The sequence below is a fragment of the Mycteria americana genome, chromosome 7 (assembly GCF_035582795.1).
Source record: "Mycteria americana isolate JAX WOST 10 ecotype Jacksonville Zoo and Gardens chromosome 7, USCA_MyAme_1.0, whole genome shotgun sequence".
NCBI lineage: Eukaryota > Metazoa > Chordata > Aves > Ciconiiformes > Ciconiidae > Mycteria > Mycteria americana.
The window spans coordinates 69,175,854-69,194,436 of NC_134371.1; the positions used below are offsets into that span (position 1 = coordinate 69,175,854).

The 18,583-nt window shown below is 37.5% G+C and overlaps 1 protein-coding gene across 10 annotated transcripts in view; it reads left to right on the plus strand.

Moving 5' to 3' along the window:
• Window positions 1–18,583, plus strand: part of LRRC7 (leucine rich repeat containing 7) — a 176,091-nt gene that overhangs the window by 106,406 nt on the left and 51,102 nt on the right. For 9 of the 10 annotated variants that reach the window (XR_012776653.1, XR_012776654.1, XM_075508974.1 and 6 more), the window contains 6 exons: window positions 2,780–2,843; window positions 6,985–7,059; window positions 9,827–9,971; window positions 12,018–12,090; window positions 17,138–17,267; window positions 17,673–17,788. Coding sequence is in view for 8 of the 10 variants with exons in the window: in XM_075508974.1 (XP_075365089.1) it covers window positions 2,780–2,843; window positions 6,985–7,059; window positions 9,827–9,971; window positions 12,018–12,090; window positions 17,138–17,267; window positions 17,673–17,788 (603 nt within the window). In the remaining 2 variants the exon portion in view is untranslated. Of the gene's footprint in view, window positions 1–2,779; window positions 2,844–4,153; window positions 4,214–6,984; window positions 7,060–9,826; window positions 9,972–12,017; window positions 12,091–17,137; window positions 17,268–17,672; window positions 17,789–18,583 lie in introns of those variants that run through there. The other variant, XM_075508981.1, reaches the window with a different exon arrangement.

Below are 18,583 nucleotides of genomic sequence, written 5' to 3' on the forward strand. Positions count from 1 at the left end.
CCATGTTCCGTTATTGTGTTTAAAAATAACAAAAAAAAAAAGATTCACCTTATTCTGAACCTACTGTGAGGTCCACTTCCATAGCCACCCATCAGATCTTCTCCACGTAGCTCCTGCAGTTACTTACTAATGGAAGAATAGATCCAAATGCGATATGGATAAAGATTTATGTGAAATTTTTGGCCGCAAGTTTTATTAGCACATTAATTATATTACATTACATCATTTAAGCAATGACTATTTAACTGAGCATTACTCATAATTGCACCTTTCCTGTTCTACCTTTATGAAATGACCCCACATAAAAAATATAATGAATCTTTTCATAAGAAAAATATAAGTAATTACATGAAAGTGATAAAAATATCACAAGCTAATGAAAAATCCATATTCCATTGGGTACATTTGGCAGTGTGCTTTATCTTTTGATACAGTACCAGCTAACTGAAATTAATCTGCCCCCATATAAATGTTACAGTTTCTGAAACTATGTATCTGACTGCAGAAGTTACACAAAGTAATGTTTAAAAGTTGCCTTTTATGACGAATCTACAGTAATACAAGCCAAACCTTTTAAACTAAAAGTTCTGTTCAAAGGTAGAATCCAGTATGAAATACACAAGTTTTTACCAACTCGATTGTAACTTAGATTACCATTCGTTTCATCTTTGAAGAGTTTCAGAGTTTCACATTTCAAGATACGTAAGTCTGCATATGTATGAACAGTAATTGTGTATGTGAGTAACAAAGGAATACTGCTCTTCGGTTTCCAGTTCCAGTTAGCAGGTATTTGCAGGCTTGTGGCTGGGGTTTTTTGAGCACTTTAACATGGGCATGGGGAATCGTAATCACTAGAAGCTTTTATCGACTTTAATGCAGAATGATAAAGTCACAAGTAATACTGCCTGTGAGAGAAAACTTTGTACAATCTATGGAAAACGTATGTCACGTTTCCCGTTTTTTCAGTTGTGAAAGCATGGTACTACGTAGTGCTTGTGTGTATACAGTTAATATTATAACTGAAAAACTTGTAACATCTGCAAGTGTAAAGGACTATAAACTTGCAATGCAGACATGCTGAAATGTGTTTCCTGTGGTGTAAAACCCTGGCGTGGTACTAAGGAGGGAAACCTGCCGTCCTTAAACTGCCGTTGTTAAAGGAACTTTGGTAATATTTAAGTGCTTTTTATGACTTTATCATTCCGGCTGAGAGGGTGTGCACTGCCTGACTGTCTAACGAGTGCCTAGTCTTCAGAGGGGTCCAACTGATTCGTTTTAAGCAAAAATACTTTGATTTCCAAAACAGCAACTGGTAAATTGTGGATAAGTAAGCGCACTCTTACTCTGTGTATTTTTAAAAGTTTGCCTGTGTTCACAATTGATAGATTTTAAATGCTTTTAACAGTCAGTCCACATAAGCTGTGATCTGTGCTTTTGTCAGTTTAAGCTATACTTGAGATAACCAGTTTTTCTCACAGCACCAATTCAGAGATAAACTTGGGAGATTTATCGCACTGACTTCAGTAAATGAAGAATTTAATCGTGTAATTTTTAGCAATTTCTCACTTTTCCTCTTATTTCACTGTTTCACTCACCTGAGCCCGAGCAGTAAAAATGCCTTTTGTGCTGTTATGTAGTGATCAGCCACAGACACAAATCCAGATTATTCCTCATTCAAAGCCCTTTACTGCATAAAGCATGGTTGATAGTAACTTTTGGTTCACTTCCTTATTGTATGTTCTTATTTGACTCTCTTTTGTAATGCTGTGAAGAAGGATAAGCTGCTTTGGTTGGTTTTGCAGTCATTTGCACACGGTCTTTTGCAGCAGAGGCTGTGTGAAGCCTTTCTTGCCCTCAGAGGAGCTGCTGCCCAAAAGGGGCTCTCAGGGAGACACCCACCAGCGAAGCCCGAGACACGGCTCCCGTGCACACGCGGTGTCGTGGATCGCACCATCTCCCTGCCGTGCTCCTGTGCCATGAACTGCACAGGGAGAGGAATTCTTGCCTAGATGTGCTTTGCAGCAGATCAAAGGATTGAATCTCGGATTGGTCATTAAATAAAAATCTGTATTCTGTTGTTTACCTGCTTACAATGATAGAGTTTTCATAAGCTACTGGCAGACAGCAAGCATCACTAAATACCACCGCTTATCGGCGTGACAGTTTGTTTGCTTATTCCTGAAATGGAAGCCATGTTTCAGGTCACCCTTACTACAACCCAAAGAGGGGGGGACCCCATCAGCTCAGTGCATTCTGTTAAACCAACACAAGTACTCAAAGCAAGCCTCATCTAAGCTTAACTCGTTTAGCACGCAAGCTTTGTGCTGATCCTTGACACGAAAGTGCTTTTGCATCGTGACCGTAGTTAGGCACAGTTTTAGGGAGGTAGCAACCATACTTCGTACTTTGGCTGTGAAGAGCCAAAATGCTTTCCAGTTGTTTATAAAGAAGTTGATAACAAATTTATAAATCTGTATCAAAAATATCACAATTTATATTACTTTCAGATGCTTGTAAGTATAACATAGGTCCTTTTCCTTGAGCAACTATGCAAAATTATACCAAGATTATTAAAGTAATTGTTGCTAGCTTTTTAGTTCAAGAACTTTAGCTCATGTCTGAAAGGTGGAGTATATTGTTCTCATTTGCATCAGCATTGGCCTGATGTAATTCTTTTTGCAATAACAGTATCATTTGAGCTTTATTGTTATCTAAACAAAATTTGACCGACATTTTGCAAGTAAAAAAATCATCTTAGATATCTCCTAATCTGTTACAGGTCAATGCACAAACTGACTCAACTGGAGAGACTTGATCTGGGCAATAATGAATTCTCTGAACTGGTAAGACACGCACCATTTTTAATAAAAAGCCTGTGTGTTTTGGATGCTCTGTCTATGGGGCATTAAACTTTTACATAAAAGGCATTATTGTATTGTGGCCGCATACTATGGTCACATTTCTGTGTGGAATAGATTTATCATTGTTCATGAGGTGAATGTTGATAAAACTACATGCTTCATCTACATCAGGCTTTGCGGTTCAGATCAAGGTCACAGATGATTCTCACTCTGAGCTGCTTGCTACTGCTGCAGTACTTCAATGTGGGATGAATTGGTGATCTCAGGGTAAATACTTGTGTCAAATATGTATTAATTTCTTAATATCTATCATTATATTCTGAAAATATTCAAAATTGCTATTAGCAGATGTAAATTTTTGACTCCAAAAGCAGTTTCTGTCCCCAAGATGAGAATTAGGTTCCCTGAGATTTAATAGCTTTTGGGAATTTTCTCTAGTCTCAGTATAGAAAATAATCAAATTGCTGTTCCCTTTAGGTATGTTTCTGCTACGTCTATAGGAATTGACACTTCTCAGAAACAGTATGAGGGTGTTTAAACTGTGTTTAAAAATGGGCCTACTTTTAAGGAGAGCTCACTGACTTCATCCTGCAGGAACTGTAAATATGTTAAGAGAAGCAAAACTTAGAAAAACTGCTGCCTCATCCTTTTTGAGACCTACCACTGCTAGGGCTACTCGGGCGGGCCTCTGCTTTTGTAGGACAACAAATTGATACTGTGGCACTCACTATTGCACTGATGGCGAAATAAATCTCTGCGTGTGCCTTATCCACCAACAGCCTGTCCCGTGACTGGTAAACCCTGAGAGCGGAACCGTCTTTCCTCCAGAGTCATAGAAGAACCATCTGTAAAAATAGCGCTGCTGAATCAGGGCTTACAATTTTATGAGGACGATGTTTCCTGTAGCTTTAATTAAAATTAAGATAATTTCACTTTAAACACATTTTGAATTGTCATCTAGTAGTAGAAAGATGTAGCTAAGAGTCTACAGCTGGTTTGTAGATGGTGCACTATCTTCTACCATTATGGTTATAACCCTGATAATGTTTACTAATTTATACTGCTACGTAGGAGAAAATAGGTGGTTTTAACTCAGATTTTTACTTAAAACTAGAAATCTTTTCATAGGTAAACAGAATAAAATTTTCAGAAGGGGTATTTGGAATTTTGATCAAAAGAAATATATATATATATATGCTTCCTGAATTCAGTGTGTCTTTTTTGGGGGTGGGTTGGTTTTCTAGTCTTTGTTTTAAATGACTTCAACATCATTCTGCGTTTTTGCATTGTAGCATACTGTCCCCTAAGAATGATACATCAGGAGTTTGGTGGCCCCAAACTGCTATTAGGACCAGACTCCCCAGGTTGACTCATTTTTCAGGAAGCTGGTCCAAAAACATATGAACTAGAATCAAATGCCAGAAGCAAAACGGGCCAAGAGGCAAGGGAACGGCATGCATCTGCAGAAATGTCATAGGAAAAGTGGTACTAGTTTAAATCTAGAACACCTGGAAAAAAGGACAGAAAGGTCCTGTTTTCATGGATTCTGAAAATCTGATTTGGGTTTCAATAGAAACTTCCTTCTTATTGGAGAAAAATACTACCTAGAACTGTGGTGGTGTGGAAGAGCTTAATTTCTTCGACAGTCCATCCCTGGACTATTGAAGTCCCTCCCTTTGCACTGTAAGACTCTGCTCCTCGTACACACACACTGGAGCAATAGGCATGGTGTTAAGAATAAAGGTAGTGGCAAAAATGAGTAATTCTGTTTGTTCATTTTCTGGAAACAAGGTTATACAAATCATGAGATAGGTATGCGTTCCTAAAATAGAAATTGCCATTTCCTAAACAGCAGCCGTATTCAAGTGACTGAACGTAACCAAGGAAGGGAATAGGTAATGTGTGCCACAGGTCTCTGGGAAAACTGAGGCATGAAGTCGCAAGGTATGGCTCCAGGGTTTGAAATCTCCCGGTCTTTGAAGTGTCAAAAAATGGCACTGGGCAAAGGATAGACAGCAATTGTAGTGCCTCTGCCTGAAAGGAGGGGGAAGGCTGGTGTAGTTCTTCCCAGAGTTTCAGGAGTCTGCTGTCAGCAGCAAGGCTTTGGAAGAAATTTTGAAAGAAAATAATTAAAGGTAGAGAGAAAAGGAAAGAGGGTAAAATGTAATGTACTTTTACCGAAGGTTAATGTCAGTCTTCAGTTCAGACTTGACACTAGGAAGCATTTCTTTACCGAGAGGGTGGTCAGACCCTGGAACGGGCTTCCTCGAGAGGCGGGCGATGCCCCAAGCCTGTCAGTGTTTAAGGGGCATTTGGAGAATGCCCTTAATAATGTCCTTTAACTTTTGGTCAGCCCTGAAGTTGTCAGGCAGTTGGACTGGATGATCGTTGTAGGTCCCTTTCAACCAAAATAGTCTAGTCTGTCTTCTAGCCTAGCCTAGCCTAGCCTACCCTAATTGTGGCAGTCTACGTGGAAAATGAAAATATTCTCCAAAAATGTGTCAGTAGAAGCATTTCTAACAGAGACAAATAAGTTTTCGATACCACTTATCAAAACAGTAGTGAGATCTCATCTGGATTACAATGCTATACCATAACCCACGTTATACCATAATAATAGTATACCATAACCCATGCTCAAGAAATTTCAAATCAAACTGTAATATGTACAACATAAGAGTAGTCTGTTGCCTTTGAGAAGAGTGTCTGTCTAATGAGCGGAATTTAAAAGAAAATTAAAGTTGAGAGGGGAAATTATGATTATCTATGATAACCTCAGTCTGTCAACACTCTGGAGGAATAAAGAAACATTAATCATCAGAGGAACAAATAGTGTAAAATGACCATTAATCAATTTGGCCTGGAAATTGGAAGTGGTTTTAACCATTGAAGGACAACAGAATTTCAATAGAATTAGCCAAGGCAAAATAAATTATCTTTAAAATATTGACTAATCATTTTTCAATAGAAACGCATTATGTGACAACACGGAAAACTGAGGGATTGAGCTCTCCAGATTAGCAGGTTCTTTCTTATCTGATGGTGCATCGGGAGCTTCTCCCATAATGTACCGTGTGAGCTGGTCAGCTGGAAAATCATATTTCTTACGGGAGTTACAACATTCCAAAGAACTGAGACCACAGGAGATAATTTGAGCTCTCTCTTAAGGTCCTGTGATGCTAGACAGATACATTTATTTCTAGCTGTGTTGAAATAATTCCAGTGAAATAGTACTACAGACTTTTAAGATGCTAGAATCCGATTGAATGAGAAGCAAGTGAAATACTTAATACTGGTTTCTGGCAGACTTTGAAAAAAGCCTCTACAACTTTCCAGAGCTAAGGCAAATTGAAAGTCGTCTTCTCTCTGTGAAAATAGCGTTTTGTGAAAAAGAAAAATACTGCTTAGGCTGAAACATGGAAATGTTTGTGACCTGATAATTCTTGATTGTCACAGCTGTAATGAATGAGAAATGATTTGGGGAATTGCCTTTTGCAGGTTCTCTCACTAATATGCTATAATGTTGACAAGAATAGAAGATCTTAGGTTAAAGTTTAATATTGTAATTTTAAGGCTTTATTATTGCATACCGCTATTTTAACTACTGAATGTGACAATTGCAGACATGTAATCATACATAAATGCAGTATATCCAGGAAAGAGTTTGGCAATGTGACTCTGTTAAGCTATTTTAGGACTATAAATCGTGCAAAAAGCAGTTTCGCATGCGCTGCAAGATGAGATTTGGCCTTTCTTTTCAGTGCATTGTTTCTGAAGCTCCACAATTCTCACTTCTCTTATTTGCCTTCTTCATAAATTGCATACTGCCAATAGACTGTTTAGAACAAGGACTTCTAAGTAGTTCTTTGTATTCATTTCTTTTCCAAAGGGTTCTTAAATTTTACAAGTTTTGAAAAAGAACAACAGTGGTTAAATTAAATGAAATGAGCATACTGTTCATGTCATTAATCCTCTGAAAGTCTGATGTGGGTTATAAAAAGAAAAAAAGGAAGGTGAAGAGGGAATCTATTTTTTTTTTTTTTTAAGAAAATACTGATTTATATTTAACTAAAAAAAATACTGATTTATTTAACTGTCCGTAATACTGTATTCTTTTCCTCAGCCTGAGGTTCTCGAACAAATACAGAATCTAAAGGAATTGTGGATGGACAATAATTCTTTGCAAATACTACCTGGGGTATGAACATTTATTTTATGTAATTAAATTTTTGTGCGATATAGTGAAGTATTTACCTTGCAGTAGCTAAATGCATGTGCGTTTTCTTGAATGGGTACATATTCCTAGTTCATACAGTCATTAATTATTTTCAAGAAATAAAAGTCTCAGCACAGCTATTCATATGAAAACCTTTTAAATGTTGTGTTATTACATGATAGTGTCTAACTGGGGCTGTCCCTCTTTTATTTAAGCCTTGTGTAGGTTTCATTGTGAGGGGAAGTTGTTTCCCGTTGTCTTCTCGGTCACCATGCACTAACTAGCAGTTTTATGAAAACCCACGAGTTTTAAAAAGGAAGAGGAAATACTAAGTAATCTTAATAAACTTAAAAACAACAGATGGTGTGTACAGATTCAGCTATACTAAAAGCAATTCTGGGGCAGTGGAATGAAGGTGTATTTCTCTAGAAAGCACTCCATTTAGAAATGGAACAAAAAATATTTTACAATCTAAACTTAGGGTCATGGTTATATATTAGTGCTGTTTCTGAGTTGTTGCTATCCCACAGTAGAACTTTGATTTTCAATTGTTATTGCATTAAATCATTTGAGATTATGACTCTAAAATATGTGTGCTGATTACGACTGGAGAAGGGGTCCTCGTCATTAGCATTTTGTCACCCAGGTACCAGCTCATATGTTTCACACAATAATGCTCTGCAGTGCTGCAGGGAAAATGTAGGACTAGATGTGGCACAAACATAGCCAGGTGTTGGAAGAAGAGGAAGAGGTACTTCCTCTTTCAGCTTTGAACATTTGTTAATCAAAATGCAATTTTTTGCACTGAGCAACAACTGGTTTTTGACTTAAATAGATTACATTCATTTTTTATTTTGTTAAGCAGGATGTTTGCACAGAAAATGATGATTTCCAGTCACTGTCCAAATATCCGCTTTTTGAATGCTTTGTGAAAGCATTCAAAGTGAAAAGAAAAGCTGATGTTGAAACCACTTCTTGATACTGAGACTAGCCGGAGAACAGAAATATTGCCGCATTGTTGCTGCAGTGTAGCTGAGTAGAAGAAATACCAGATATCCAAGAGAGTGTGGGCACAAACATTTTAACCATTATTCTGTCTCTTTTCTGTTCACAATGAAATTGGTTAATGTATCCAATGCTAAAATGTGTTCCAAACACAGTCCTGCTCATAATCCCTGGAGAGGGTGTTTAGAGCTGAAGATGTTCAGTGGATCATGGAACTGAATCCCAAGGAGCGTAATTATTTTCAGTGAATAATTCATGTTTCCTGAATCTGATTCTGGTAGGCCCTAGATGATGTTTTATGAAAGCCTTCTCCAAAACAAGAGGTTTAAAACAGTTTAATATTAGCTTTAAATTTTGACTTTTAAAAATAGAAAGGAAATACCAACTGGTAATTGATTTTAAGATTTAGAGATTTGCCAGGTTTCCAGTGTTAATAATTCAGTTTTTACAAAAGTAGTCTGTGCTAGAAACAAAGACTGTATTCAGCTATTAATATGGGTAGAATAGCAAAGGTTGGGGTGAAAGGGAGATTTTCCCTTTATACAACAACCCGGGTATGATTAAAGACAACATGAAACTGCCTCTTTAGAAGCAGAGAGCGGGTCTCAGCAAGGTAAGAGATGAGAAGCAAGCTACATTCATACCGTTTCAAAAGTACCTGTAGATGAAGCTGTCTAAAACTATTTTCCTTTTTCATGTGTACAGTAAATAACCACTAAAAGTATATGTCAATAACTAAAAAACCCACTCCCATGAACTTTTATAGGATCCATACACTTCACAAGCGATTCCCATGGCTTTCCCAAAATCCATAAAGGAAGTTCCCACATAGGCCATGCATGTTTACTCATCTGGTTTGAAACAGTGCTCCTGTGGATGCAGGGCACTGCAGCCGCACGGCAGCTCTCGGCGACAGCGGTGTGCTGCCTCGGCTCCCGCCCGCTGGTGACCCTCCAGTCTGTGTCGGAGCTCTGCCCCTGGGCCACGGATCCAGCTCCTTTGCTCGAGGCCCAGCGGTGATGCTTCTTCGCTGTTCCACTTGTAGCTTTTAGGTTAAGGGAACTAACAACTTCTTTTTTGTTGATTTTCTTGGTGAAATTTCACGTCTAGAATGAAGTGGCCATCTTGTGGTAATGGATCAAGAAGCAGGTTGCTTCTGCAGGCTTCAAACTCTTACATGCCACACAGATTTTCAAAGAAATTAGGGAAGAATTCCTGTCATGTTGCTCATTGATGTTATAGCTGCGGTTAAGCACTGTATTCACAAAAGTGTGCTATTGGGGTTAACCGTTCATAACTGAACTATGAATATCTAAAGTCTAATTTTAGATTTTATAAAATTCAGAGAATCAGTTTGATACAGAAAAGCTTTACCTGCGTGTCTAGCCTCTGACCTTAAGGACTGCCGTTATGAGTAGATGTGAACTGTGAGTAAATGTCCCTTGGATCTGTGTCCGAATGAGGAAATAATACAGCTGTGTGGCTGAGAGCTCAAACTTCCAGCAGATTTAATGAATCTGGAACACATTAATTAGTTTGGTATGTGTCGTTTAGCTTGGTACAGTTCCTTTTGCAGTTATCTGAACAGGAAGGCTGTTAGACCACCACTGATAGTGCTTCAGTGAAGTAAATCTTGTAAAAAGGATGCTGAGATAACAATTACTATTGTTTGTCTTTAATTAAACTTAGAAACTGGCATGCAGTGTATATCTGTTCAAGTAACCCTTTGTAACGTGCTATTAAGTCTATAGGGAAGTTAAAACAGCTCGTGTACCTGGATGTGTCAAAAAACAGGATAGAAACTGTTGATTTGGACATATCAGGATGTGAAGGACTGGAAGATCTCCTGTTGTCATCCAATATGTTGCAGCAACTGCCCGACTCCATAGGTGAGAAAAGCTTAGGATTTCTTGTAATCTTTTACAGTTGAGGATTTCATGTATATATTTGTTTGGTAACGAGGAGACTTTATAATAGCTGGAATAAGAATTGCCATTAAATTCCAAAGGAGTTTGTAACATCTGTGTCTGCATAGTCCATGAAGACCGTTTTGTAAAGTCAGGAAAAAAAATCCATGGTTAGAAGGTATTGATTATTCTGATTTGCTATTTTAAAGAAAATAAGCAAAGAAAGATGTAACTGATCTGATCTAAATTTGAAAGTAGGTATAATAGTGATTACATTAACAGTGTGAAACTCTTGAAGAAAGTTGCTACTCTTAGTTACAGTAGTGCAATTCCACATGAGAGCATTAAACAAAGAAATAGCTCAAACTATTCATTTTCTTTTTTGACTATTTTGCATGCATAGAATTTCTGAATTACACAGAAAATCTGGAAGCTGAGTGGTTGTAGGTATATCATGCTGTACGTCTGGATATTTCATTTCAGTCTTGATCCCTTATATTTTCTTTGGAAACACTTGATGTCTTTCCTCTCTTCTACTGTTGCCGGCTGATGAGCCCGCTATATCATCATCATCTTTTTCACTTTCCTAAGTGCGTCCCTTTGAACATGGAACTGTTAAATTCCCAATTTTAAATCAACTTAGTCAAGATTCCAAAATGTATTGCTAATTAATAATACTGTGCTACATGAATGTTACTGGATGTCTTTTACAGCTATTTTCCATTTTGGTCTTCTGCATCTCACCATAAATTCTAGAATTTTTGCTTTATGTGGTTTTCTGATATACATATGCAGATTGATTTTTAGAGGGCATTTAGCTCCTGTACAAAAGGACTAAATGTTTACATTTTGAATTATACATTCTTGCAATTAGGTATATTCAGTTCTCATTTCCCAATTCCTGTTACTGAATGGTAATAGATTTAACAGCAGCAAAGCAAAAAGAGTGATTTTAATACTGCATTTTCAGATGAGAGCTTGCTGAAACTCATTTTGGTCAAACTTTTTCCTCTTAAAATAAAATTTGTTGAAATCTAGGTGTTTCTTGGAATACATTGATTTTGAAAAAGTTTTCAACAAACATGTTCTGCAATTGAAATGAGTAGTGTTTCTAGTATCCCTTTTAATTATACGTTTCATTTGCTTCAGCTTTCATATTATGGCACGCTCGGTTTAACATTTTTCTCTGTATTAGTGATCAATTTATATTATTCCCAACATTAATTACAAATAATAATTTTTAAAATGCTATTTCAGTATATCCAGATTTCTTTCAGGGGAAAAACAGATTTGGAAATGTTAATAACTTCCAGAAGGTGGGAATCTGTTTCAAGCTCTGTTTCTAGCACTGTACTGCAATATGTTTGCCATTTTTTCTCTCTTTACTTTTTTATTGTTTTCTGCTGTTACACACTGGTAAAGCAGAAGTTTCATTCCCTTCTTGGTAAATGTTACCCAGTTATGCATCTGCTTACGCTTAGATATATAGTAATTCTTTTAACAATAAGAATTAACTGCATATACAAATGCATCGAGGATTGATTCTGGTTTTCAGTCTGATTCTGGTTTTCTGGCTATACCTACATATTGTGAAGCTTTATAAATGTAGCATTTACTTTAGATAATTCGCCTAATGTCCTGTTATGACCTGAGCACCTTTTAATCAAGGCAACAGGACATGAATTCGATTGAAACGTTAATAGATAAGTCGAAATACTGCTCTTCCTACACAGATAGGATACTATTCTTTTTTTTACGTTTTTTTTTCAAGACTCCAGAAATACACTTAAATATTTTACTTGCAGTTCAGCTTAACATTTAATGAGTGCTTCATTTTGATGAAACGTATTTTCAATGGGACAAGAATGTGTCTGTGTACTGTCCTATATACAAATGTTTTCCAAAATCTAGATCAAAGGTATTCAGTGTTAGAAATCGTTATTTGTTTAAGGATATGGGAGATTACAGAAAGTAAAAAAGATTAATGTGGAATGTTTTTCTCTTACTTCTTCCTTACCTGTTTTGTAGGACTGTTGAAAAGGCTTACAACTTTAAAAGTAGATGACAATCAGCTTACAATTCTGCCAAATGCAATCGGAAAGTGAGTATAAGTCTCGTGATTTTCAACGTTAAGTAAAATGTGTTTTCCCTTCTGCTTGTGGTATGTGGGTTTTTTGAAATAAAAAATAAGACAAAAATGTACTGAATTATAAAATAATTTCAAATTGTGTGCCTAACACCCAGCTTATAACATTTACATTTGAAGCAACACTATTACTTCTGTGGACTTATGCTGGCGTAAGTGATAAGAAGATGAAATGTATCACATTTTCCAAGAAAAAGAACAAAGATATTTTTCTGTATGAATCACTTGCAATTTAGATGATTAGAGCAGCAAAAGTAGAAGAAATAGAAGTATTTGGGGGAATACGTCTGTTTCCATAGCAACAGCCGGTACTTGATGCTGAAAAGAAGATGGCTGTAAACCTCATACATATGAAGATTGCTTAAAATATTGCAGTAGCATAAATGAAAAAGTCATGACAATTTCATAGGTGCATACATCAAAATGCGAAAGTATCGTATAAGTAATCTTATTATGAAAAGCACTAATGACGCCCTTTAGCTATCGTTTTGTCAGATATTGCATGATCACTGGTGCAAAATTCTGTCTTGTACTGCTGTGTGTCTTGAGCTTATTGCTAAATGAAGTCTGCAATTTATTGTAAAATTCAAGGCAGATGCAAGCCTGTCTCCAAGTGTGGAAATAGGTGATTCTTTATGTTGTTTCACACTACACATATCCCTTTCTAGCAGAACATATCTTTAACATTGATATTTTTGTAGTATGCCTCTTCCTCTACATATTTTACTTCTGAAATGCTGTATAAACTGATAGTTGGAAAAAATTTGAGAGTACATGGTCCCTGGCTGCCTTCTCCAGCTATAGCTCTAGTGTTTTCATCATCCTCCTTGCACCAGCAGTAGTATTCACGCAGAAGAAACAGAGTTCAGCCTAAGTAAAGATTGTCTGGCTGGTGTGACGGAACACATGGTTGCACCCTTTATACCAATTCTGTGCTGGCAGCGTGAACGTTGGGGATGGGGCATCCGTGAGCAGAGTTGCGCTCAGACTCTGTGCCCTCACTCTCAGTGGAAAAACCATTCTCTCTTCAGGAGGTTGTAGCTCAACAGCTATTTCATTAGAAGTGGTTTTCTTAAGCCAGAGCTGTTCTGAGACTTCCAGAATTAAAGCCTAGAAGGCTTCATTTAGACTTGTCCACAAATATGATAGCACAGTGAGGTCTCTAGAATAGAAATAATCTCTAACCTGCACGGCCAGTGCTTTACTGCACCCATTTTATAGTAATAACTTCAATAATAATTTAGTTGTTGGCATGCCAGCCAGGAAAAAAAAAAATCCAAATTTGTGAACTATTACAACTGTAGCAACTGAAAGCTCAGGTTTGGCTTGCCATGCTGTACTTCTTGCAGTATCTTTAGATTTATGTGATATTGATGGAGACTATTAAAAGTTGGTTATACGAATCACAAAAGGGGAAATCTTATAAACATTGTGTAGCAATAAATTCTGATAGGCAGTGAAAGCTCGTAAGGCTCAAAGCTGTACTGGACACTCTGCAGAAAGGTTGATATAATGTCCAATGTTATCTTTAACAGTTTTGGGGGTCAATTTTTAAAACCTGTCACGAAGTTGTTTTCTTATTTATTGAATTGTTCAAATTGAAGGGGAACCCCTCTTTCTTTTTAACCTAGTCTCTGTTCAGTATTGTTTGTCATGGAGCCTTAATTACATTTTTAAAGATGGATGCTGCTGCTCTAAACGGTGTATAAGCAGAGCAGTAGGCTAATCACCTAATATTATCACATTATTTTTGAGTGATGATTGGTTGTGCTTTTTAAATGAAGTACTTTCTCTCATTTAATGAGGACGATGTCTCCCACATCAAAATGAACTTCCTTTCTCTGACTCATCCATTTGGATAGTTTCCTACTGGGTCTCTTTCTCCTAAATGATAGTCGTAGTACCCGCTGCAGAGTATATTATTGTCACACAAAGATTAGCAACGTGGAGGAGGGAACTCTCCCTCCAGGGACCAATTTCACCATGAGGCACAGAGCACTTCAACGCTGCCTGAGTCGATGTTGCTGCTAGTGAACCGCCACCCTCATTTTTGGCAGTCTTGTTCAAAGGGCAAGCCTGTAGTGGCATTTGGAGTTTGACCCTGCAAGATGCTGTGCACAGTAGACCCCGCTTAATAAAACATTCCTCATAAAATCAGTGGATTCACATTGATTAAGTACCAAATCGGACCCAAAGACTGGGGATTGTGTCTGTAGGACCTGAGCGAATGCCCATGCTCCCACTTTGTGGGTAGGAAGGTGTCACGAGGGAGGTCGTGACCCATAGGTAGGTGATGGTGCGGTAGCTCAAGGGCCAGTGTTCTGGGTTAGACGAGTGTTTTGTGCATATGTCTAGTCTCTACCATATCTGACAGTACCGGATGCTGCGCAGGAAAGTGTAAACTTGTATTCCTGGATCTGCAAAATTCCTTTTGCCTGATGGTGGACAAATAGTGGCTGTAGCTATCTCTTAGGATTTAGGCTGCTTTGGCAGTTATCTGGGTGCTGTGGCTGTTGGGAGAAAAGGGCTGTGACTGCATGAAATGGGGCTGAGATGGGTTGGAACTACTCCTTTATTCATGGCGGTCTTCATTCTCCATGAATATCTCTCTACTAATCTGTCTAAAAATACTCCTCATCTACCTTAGGACGCGTACTGTGAACGGCCTCATTTCAGTGGGTGCCAAACTGAACAGCAGGTGCATATCTGATTTTTGTCTGCCTTTCTTTAAACCTATCAAGAATGATCTGAATTTAGCCCAAGAAGACAGTAAGGTTAATGATATTTTACCTAAATTAGCATTGTTGGAATTATAGCTGTTATTGTCAACTTACTTTCATGCACAATCCATGATGAATGAAAAATCGCTTTCTGAAGTACATATTTTTTTAACTGTGGAAGTTATACAGATAAAATATAGTTTCACACTGACTTTGTTGGTTTTATTGTGGCCATCTTCATTTGTCTGCTGCTGATGTCACCAGGAAGGAAAGAAGCTGAGAATGTCTGTGCCAGGCAATACCTTTCAAATAAAATTCTGTTGTCTGATAAAGTCATTCTTCACTGTCAGGGAAAATTCCACAGTTACAGTTCAGAGTATCAGATTTTCTGATTGCCATTGGAAACACAGTAGTTCTCAATTAGCTTATCTATTTTCAAGCTTTTCTGGTTGTGTTATCATCAGTAAAAGGAAGAACGTGTGCATCTTGCAATTTAACAAGCTTTCCAGTTGGACTTCACTCTGTCAGGCACATATTCTGTATGAAGTAGGTAAACATGATGGAATTTTGCCTTTACTGAAATTGTTTTCTATCTAGTTTGAAATAACTTGTGGTGGATACAAAGCTTGTATTAAAGAAAGGCTATAACCAAACCTGGCAGAGCTTTTGGATATATTCCATGCATCTCTTTCACTAATCAGTGTATGACTCACTTTGGCTTTTCAGTCTACTGAAATACAGCAATTAGAGGAAAGTTCTGAGAATTCCGTGTTAGGAATAGCTATTTCTGGTTTCATCTTTCATAAAATTTGAAGGCTGAAAGACATTTTTTTACTTAAGAAACTGGAATAAAGGTAAGTTAGACATACGATGAAGGTCCAGTCCTGCAGCTGTGACTCATGATTACCAAGGAGCAAGAGGTAAACTACCAAAACATTTGGAAAAAACACCAATCTTCTGGGCATCTAGTCCCTTCGTCAGTGGACAGGGAGACGACAAACACTGAGGAAGAAATAATTGCTTGCCATTTAACCTTACTATTAATTAAAGCACTTGAGAGAAAAAGGTAGTACATGTGGAGCAAAAAAGGGGCAGCAGAAGCAGGGAACGGTGGCATTTGTAATGGGTCACAAAACTTTTATTCCATGAGCTGAATGAGCAGTGCAGTACAGCAGTCATTTCAAGAATTTTTATATCCAGCCTATTTTTTTAAGAGATTCCGTAGATGTTTCTTTAGAATATTTTATATATATATGTGTGTGTGTATGTATGTGCATAATATATATGTAACGTGTATCTATTTTTATATATCTCTCTATATAACATGTATTACATATATATTCCTGCTTGTGCTGTTTGCATTAGCAAAGGTCAGACTGTTGATTCTTAATCACCAAAGTAAGACTGATGTTTGAGTGTTGCCTGATACCACCTCCTGTCTTCAGGGAAAAGCAAGGACTCCAAAGAGTGCCGAGGGTTGTGTGACTGGCTAGGACGGGGTCCTGCAGAGCAGAAGAATGCCTCTGAAGGCCGTTCGTACCGCAGCAGTGGTGGGTGGGGAGGGTCAAGCGCCGACCGGCAGCGCTGTGCATTGGGTCAGCTCTCTTGGCGTTTCCTTGGCTTTCATTCTGCAGAGGTGGCAGCTGCTGTCAGAGAAGGCGGTGGCTTTTGCCATGTGGGCCCCTTTCGTTTAGGACTTGGTACAACTCCAGCTCATTTCACAGCACTTTTACAAAAGCTGTGTCTGACCACAACAGGCTGAGATTACTTTGCTGAGTTTGGATCCAAGTTCATCTTTTTTCACTGCTGATCTGTGTTAGAAATGATGTCGAGTGCATCAGTTGGAACATACCCTGGAGGCAATTTCTGCTTCCCTTCCCTTTGCTCTCTCCAGCTGTATTTCTTTACCTGTTGTCTGTCTTTGTATGTTAAGATTATAAACTTTCTGGTTTGATTCTTCAGCTTAGTATGAATTGCCCTGGTCACTCTCTTTGAAGTACTTGGAATATTTCCTCACTACAAAAAGTAAGAATGATAATGTGGGGAAACCAAGTGGTCTGTCTTAAACTGCCTTACTGGATAAGATTGATTAAAAGTGTCCCTAATAGTTCCTAAAATCATATCATTACAGGCTCTCCTAGGGAAATCTGCAATAAAGGTTCCCTCTTCAGAGCATGACGTCTGTAGTAGTGTGATGCTTTAAAACTTTCAAAGGTTGTAGATTGTTAATTTTTGTTATCTCGTTCTTGTATAGCATCTAACAAGTGTATTTACAATTTCAGTTTATCTTTATTAGAAGAATTTGACTGCAGCTGTAATGAGTTGGAGTCCTTGCCTTCTACCATCGGCTACCTTCATAACCTGAGGACGTTGGCTGTGGATGAGAATTTCCTTCCTGAGCTGCCCAGAGAAGTGAGAAGCTGATTCTGTTTTTAAATAACAAATTGAAATGTTTTGTGGTAGGCCCAAGATTTCATCCCTACTCAGACAAAATATCTGTTAAACCAATTGTTTCTGCACGATGTGGAAGACCAGATCTTTCTTACATACTCAACAGTAAAACAGTAAAACCAGGAAATTAGTAAAGTCACGTAAAGGTGAGCGTATCACTCAGAAGAGCAGAGAAAGGAGCCCGAGGCATTTCCCTGGTGTTACTGACAAAGGGGGGACACTATTTCTGACTTTAGATTCTGTATTTTCTGCTTTTTGTCAGTTATAGTAAAAACACAAGTTGGCCACCTCCCGACATAAAAAGTTAGTGGTAATAAATTTATCAAAGTAAGTATCCTCACATCTTTGGTTTTTTCATTCCTGTAGATTGGAAGCTGTAAAAACGTAACAGTGATGTCTCTGCGCTCTAACAAGCTAGAATTTCTTCCTGACGAAATTGGTCAGATGCAGAAGCTGAGAGTGTTAAACCTGAGCGATAACAGGTACAGTTCACATAATTTTTCTAACACATTATAAGACTTTATTTTTAAAAAAATTTAAACTGTTCTTTTTAGGTATTTGTAAAAATACATTTATATAAAATATATTTACAAATACAAAAATTATATTTAAAATTACTTTATTTAAACTATTTAAACTATAAGGAAAAAATTTTGAGTTTTGTTTTTAATCTTTATGGTTTGGTCTTAGTTCCACTGACATCCAAAGAAAAACGTGAATGGGGCCAAGATCTGGGTCTCAGTGTGTTTTAATAGATTAAAACCTGTTTACTTCTTTTGTCTCCTAGTGTTTCCATGTGAAAGTGTGATATTTGGTTTTAAAATTGTATGTAACTTTGTAATATTTAATGATTAAAAAATTGTGACAAGCTGATATATAGGAAATCATTAAATGCAAGCACACTAGCATGTTATCCTGACTCCACTGAAATCAAAAGAAGATTTTCTATTTCCTTTGGCAGAGCAAAGGTTTTGTCAAAAAACCAGATTCTTCTGTTCTTATGCACATGACTCTTCCTCTGAGAAACAGAGTGCTTAAAGTGAGCCTTTCTTGATACCCAGCCTGTGCTGCCATCGGCATCAGAAAAGACTGACTTGTCCTTGAAATTTATACATACGTATGTTCCAAGAATATGTTAATTTTCAGTATAACCACAGAAATGCAAGTTTGCTCGGTAGTGCAACAAATGGTGTGTGAGTACCATTTTGTTTCCAGTAATTATTGTCCATACTCAGTAAAAATTAGAGGAAGGACTTTCCACATCTGTGGCTGATTCA